This window comes from Malus sylvestris, chromosome 10 (genome assembly GCF_916048215.2).
Source record: "Malus sylvestris chromosome 10, drMalSylv7.2, whole genome shotgun sequence".
NCBI classification, from domain to species: domain Eukaryota; kingdom Viridiplantae; phylum Streptophyta; class Magnoliopsida; order Rosales; family Rosaceae; genus Malus; species Malus sylvestris.
Genome location: NC_062269.1, coordinates 22595553 through 22601552, shown reverse-complemented (window position 1 = coordinate 22601552; position 6000 = coordinate 22595553). Strand labels below are relative to the sequence as shown.

The 6000-nt window shown below is 36.2% G+C and overlaps 1 protein-coding gene across 1 annotated transcript; it reads right to left on the bottom strand.

Annotated features, from left to right (window-relative positions):
• Positions 1-242: 242 nt before the first annotated feature.
• On the bottom strand, positions 243-1879 carry LOC126588019 (probable BOI-related E3 ubiquitin-protein ligase 3). Its single transcript, XM_050253143.1, has 2 exons — positions 1120-1879; positions 243-939 (listed from the first exon to the last, which is right to left on the bottom strand). Exons 1-2 carry the CDS (start codon positions 1459-1461, stop codon positions 430-432), a joined length of 852 nt encoding a protein of 283 aa, XP_050109100.1. The 5' UTR covers positions 1462-1879; the 3' UTR covers positions 243-429.
• Positions 1880-6000: the final 4121 nt, after the last annotated feature.

The window sequence follows — 6000 nt, the reverse complement described above, 5'->3', positions numbered from 1 at the left end:
CCTCCTGTCAATTAAAATTGAGCACTGCCAGATGCAAAACAATTGGCACAATTTATCTGATATGAATAATCAAATCAATCTTCCCAAAGACGGAATAAGAAAAGCAAATGGGAAAAAGGCAAAAGCAGCAACCTCCCCCTTGAAAGGAAAAAGATGCCCTGTCCTGTATTTTTGCTGTTCAATTGGTTTTTTTTGGTTGTCTAAAGTACAAACTAAAACCTAAATCCAGAGACCCCAAAAAGGAAATATAAAATTAATTCATTAGTTAAATAAACACCAAATAAGAAAAGAAAAATTGCATCGAAATTGATTCTATTCACATTACCGTCATCATAACATCATGCTGCTAAAACCAAAGCATTTCCAAGTCACTTTCTTTATTTATTTATTTTTCCTTTTTTCCAGTCCACTTTTTCCCGGAAAATCAGCCTAGAAAATCAAAGCCTCAATGCTGGCCTTCTTTGGCGTTCTACAAACCGGGCAATAATCCAGAATGGCCTCGCAATCTTTGCATGAACAGAGGTGCCTGCAGGGAAGAAACAGCACACACGAACTCCTAGAATTACATCTTCTGCAAGCCTTCATCTTTTCACCTCCTACTCCATCATCACCCTCTCCTTCTCTGTAGTTGTCACAGCAGGACTCTGCATCCTCTGCACCATTCAAGGGGCAACACGTGGCCCTCTCCCTGAACTGTTCCAGTGTGTTGTTTAATGACACGACCATGGCTTCGTTTTCCTGTGCTACTCTTTTCCATGCCTGGTTTTCTGCCTCCAATTTTCTGAGAAAATCTTCGAGCTCCATTCGTCTTCTGTTTGCTTGTGTGATTCCTTCGTCTTTCTGCTTTAAAAGCGCTTGTGTTTTGGAGTCTATTTTCTTCAGCAGCATTGCGAGTTGCTGCTTTCTCTGCTCTTGCAGCACCAATCTCAATCTTTCATTCTGTTTTTACCAAAGAAAAAAAATACATAAAGAATAATCCAAAATCATGAAACCAAAATAAATTTCAAGAAAAAATGGATTAAACCCAAGTCATAAAATCACATTTTTTACTGAAAATTGGGATGAAACCCAAGTTATGAAATCACAATTTGTGGTGAAAATTGGGTTCTAAATTCTAACCTGTAATTTGATGTACTGATCAATCTCTTGCCTCTGCTTGGCAACCTGAGCTTCCAATGTTTGAGAAAAGGAGGAGGCCATAATGTTGCTGCTGTTGTTTTCCAAAGTGGGGACAAGAAAACTGTTTTCAAAGCAGAGATTTTGATCCATTATCTGCTGCTGGTTGTGTAGAAGCTGTTGTTGCTGCTGAGATTGTTGTTGCAGTTGGTGTTTCTGTTGAGCATTTAAACTAAACTGACTGAACCCACCGACACCACCACCACAATTTTCCACCATCCAATCCTGTGAGCCAAACAATGGAAACCCAAGATTCTCCGGATACATCTGAGCTTCGATGGCCATTTCTCAATCAACCAAACGAACAAAAGATCAAAACTTGAAACCAACCAACCCAAAAGATCAAAACTTGAAGCCAACCCTTTTCTCCAAATCCCTCAGGCCTTCTCCTCAACCTGTTCTTGCACCCAAAAACTAGTTTTTCTCTCTCTTTTCTTTCACTGGGGTATATGATCAGAAAGGTGGTGGGGAGCATATATATGAAGAGACCAAACATAAAATAGTAAATAAATGAATGGGGAGTACAGAAAAATGGGATTGAATTGAACCAAAGTAACAGGAAACTTGGAAAAGGAAAAGGAGGAGGAGATGTGGCCTAGGATGCCTAGTTTGCTGTGTCTTTTTAAAGCTTTTATTTTTCCTCTTTTTTATTTATTTATAAATTTTTACGGTGGTGGGTTTGTATTTGTATATAATATAGAGAGAGAGAGAGAGAGAGAGAGAGAGAGAGAGAGAGCATTAAAGAGAGGAAAGAGATGGTAAAGCAACGTACACATGCAGATTTTGTGACTAAACTATCGGGTCAGACATTTCACAGGAAGCGTTTGTTTTTTAATATAGAGAGAGAGAGAGAGATAATTAATTAATTAATTAAAAAAGAAAATAGGAATTCAATTCCAAGTGGGTGAGAGGGAGGAAATTATTGGAGATTTGTCAGTTTGGTCATCTGGAAAGGCTGAGGAGACTAGCCAGAATAGGATCCTTTTATTTCTCTCCTTTTTCTATAATTATTTTCTTCCTTTTTTAAGATCTTGGAAATGTCAAATAAATAACTTAATATCCTTCTTTTTTTCTTGTGTAAACCTAATCAGGAACATTACACCTCATAGTGTGGGTGTCATCATGCTAATTTTGTTAAGTATTCTAACTCAAGTTTTTGGTAAAACATGATTAGGGTTTTCAGGAAACTTAAATTAATCACTTAATGGAATATTTATATTCTTCTTTAAGGTGTAAATCAGCATTAAATGTCAGAGAACTTTTGCCACTTAATACTACAGTTTAGTGGTATTTCTCTTCATTGCTAAGTGAGAGATTTTAGGTTCATTTCTCGTCAAAGGAGAATTTGAACCACATTATTGCTAATCCATTATGAGGTTAAGCTCATCCTCTCCCCTTAATGTAGATAATATCAATTTCAAAAAAGAAATGTCAGATAACTTTTTGCAAGTCAGTCGTTTTCTTAGTGAGGATTTGCGTTGATACATGATAAATCCAAACGGATTACTATTTACCATGCAAAAAATGTTTGGTTGAATTTGTTTTAGTTTATGGTATTAGGATATCTTCAAATGTTATCATTGTTTACACGGTTAACTTTTTGTATTCATATAGAATTATTTTGTTATAGATTTCATATTTTGGCCACGATTTTACAAATTTAGATTATTTTTTGGACGAAAATTGAATTTAGATTAGACTTATCATAACGTGGCCGAATATTTATGGATTTGAATTCAAATTTGCGAAATCGAGTTGGTCCTCGAACTTATTCAAACCGTCCGAATTGCACCCCTTACAAAGTTATTTATTATGTTGCAGTTTATTTTCCCATCCTCAAAATTCCACACACCTGTCAACCTTCTAATTACAGGAGTAGGAGATATATTAAATTGATTTTGCATGGGTTTTGTAGTGAAAACCGCAGGTAAATAGAACATGTTTTTTGCTTAGGAGTCACGGAAATAAAAATAATTGTCCATGACTTACCTAATGAGATTTAATATATTAATGGGTCTCTTTAATATATTAGAGTAATATTAAGAAAACTAAATCTGTAAATAAAGTTTTAAAAATTAAAGGACATGAAAGTTTATGATTAGTTTATTACTTACACGTTGATAAACGTGTTTATTCTTATTGGTGATACATCATTTAGTTTGCAAATTTAGTCTCCTTGGTATTATCCAATATATTAAGGGAAGTGTTATTGCACTCCAAAAATTTCATTCTACACTCATCACAAGTATATTTTTATTTCCTAATATAGAAAGTTTAGAGTCTAGAATGAGATTTTTGGAATACTAATAACAATTCCCTATATTAAGGCTTTGTTTGGTATTGATGTGCTTTGAAAAAAAGTTGTTTCTGCTGTGTTGTGAGAATAAACAGTTGTGAAATAAAACAGCAGAGTGTTTGATAAACTTTTATGTAAAATAGCTGTGACGGTGTGAAATGATCAAAAAGTGTATAATACTATATTATTATTATGATATTTTATTTAATATTACTATCATAATAATAATAGTAATATTAAATAATATGTTTTATGAAATAAACAGTTGATGCCTCATATCTCGATTTCAATCTCCGCCGAAGATCCAATCCCCCAAACACTCTCTGTAATTCCATCGCCATTGACGACCTCCGCCAATTGCACCTTCGAGATCCCCTAGCCGGCCCTCTTATTCTAGTCGTCATCGGTTCAATTTCTTCACTCAGTGCATTCGAAACGACTTTTCTGCATTTGTTGAAATGGGAGCCGTGCCTTCTACACCGTGCTGGGGCAGTAGAAGCAGCTTCGCGCCGCGCCCACTTGAAACGGCGGAGTACCTTATTACTACCTTCATCAGCTTCGCCGCGCGCCCACTCTGCTCCCTGCAACCCAGTAACCCGATTCCACTCCTCCCTCGCTCTGCTCCCCGCAACCCAGAAACCCGATTCCACTCCTCCCTCACTCGCCGCAAGGTTGTAAGAAAGACCTCCCCGCCGCAATCTTTCTTTGCGAATTTGTGGTTTCTCAGAACACGCAATCTTCCTTTGCTAATTCTGATTTAGTTTCAAGCACATTTGAGTATAACAACTTTGGTTAATTTGTGATGATAGCAGTCTAGGTCTCTCCTCCTGGAGACCCTTGTGGGTCTCTGGTGGTGACGATTCAGATCTTCACGGGGAGGGACGAGGTAGATTCACAGTGAGGGCGACACAAATCTTCAAAGATCTTTAGTAGAGATGAAGCTGGGAGGAGCAGAAAGGAGATGATAAAGATTAATGGAGGGTAGGATTGCCAGAAACTTTCATTAAAGGGTCATTATTCATTCTTGTTTTAGCGGTTTGCGTAGAAGCTTAAAAGCCAGGTTTTCAAAGATGTCTTTTGCCATTTTCACCAAAAGCGTTTTCAGTTATGTTAGAAAAACTTCAAAACGAGGACTAGGGCTTGAAAGGGTAATCGTTTAATATGATCCTTGTGATACAATGCATGCTTTTGTAGTGCTTTTTATTCTTATATCTCACTCCTCATGTTAAACAACGTAACATCGAGATAGATAAGTTATTTTCACCTTACGTGCAAAAAAGATGCTTTAAATTTTTTTTTTTTAACAAATGATATTATTTAGACTAGGAAGTTAGAGGAGCAATAAAATGCTTTAAATTAAACTTGAGTGTTATCACAATTCTTCACATAAAATGAGACCCATAACATTATAATGCGCTTATAACACACAACAATCACGATATATTCACACATAAACATGTGATTTTCCTAGTAGTATTTTATGTGTGTGTGTGTGTGTGTGTATTAAATTATGAATGCAATCTACCATTGAAGCAATTCATAATCTTTTCCAACAACTGAAAGTGACAAGAGAGAAAGAAAAAGAGAAACTTATTCAACCCAAAATTAATATCTGTAACCCTAAACACTGTTGTCAACTGCCATATCAATATTTCTCGTACTAATTTTTTTCCCCAATCCTTATCTCTCTTGAACTTTGGACTGATACCTAGGAATTGATATCTTTCATCTTTTGTACACAATCACCGTGTCATCAAGTTTGTAAAGTCCATCACCCACGAAAATCCCTAGAAATTAACCAAAACCCTAATTTAATTTTCTATATATAGGCATCGAAAATTCTTTTTTTTTCCCTGCAGAAAATTACAGTGGACTCATGTGCACCCTCTAGGACTCCATGAAGCATATGATCCCTTTGTAATATGTGGATGACTCTTCTGAAATCACTAGGTGCAATCCATGTGAACCCATCTCACACTTCACTTTACCCAAAACAAAATCTCACACTTTATTGACTAGGTATTTATATAATTCTTCTTATATTATTATTGAGGAGCTGAGTGAGTCTCTCAGTCTTTCTGTGAGAAAAATTGTGCAAAAATTCAAACGCTGATTTCTGTCACAGTGTTGTGTAGTGTTGGATGCAAAAGTTGTTACTGCAACTTCCCAACTGCTTCTCTTTGTTTTATAGCTTTCGGCAATGTTTATATGGACGCAGAGCATCTACATGTCCTTTGCCCCCTCTCACTTCCCCAAATTAGGGGGCAACCCCCACCTAAGTCTTGAGAAGTTGACAAATTTTCAAGCCATTTCATGTGAAATAAACTCCCAAGTCCCATTTGATCTTATGATAACTTTTGAAAAAGTACACTTTATATGTGAGTTTACACGTATTGTAACTTGAGTGAATTTAATACATCACATTAGCATGCATGTATGTCACAAAGCATCTAAGCAAAACTTATGAAGAGTCTTGTTGACATTTTTTTTTGGTTTCCCAAGGTATCCCCAGGCAAAGCCCATGACTA

What these genes read in the sequence shown, in the direction of transcription:
- LOC126588019 (XM_050253143.1), bottom strand. Translation starts at nt 1,461, where the DNA reads ATGGCCATCGAAGCTCAGATGTATCCGGAGAATCTTGGGTTTCCATTG. An exon ending in ATCAGTACATCAAATTACAG is followed by an intron (nt 940 to 1,119) that starts GTTAGAATTTAG and finishes TGGTAAAAACAG; the next exon opens with AATGAAAGATTGAGATTGGT.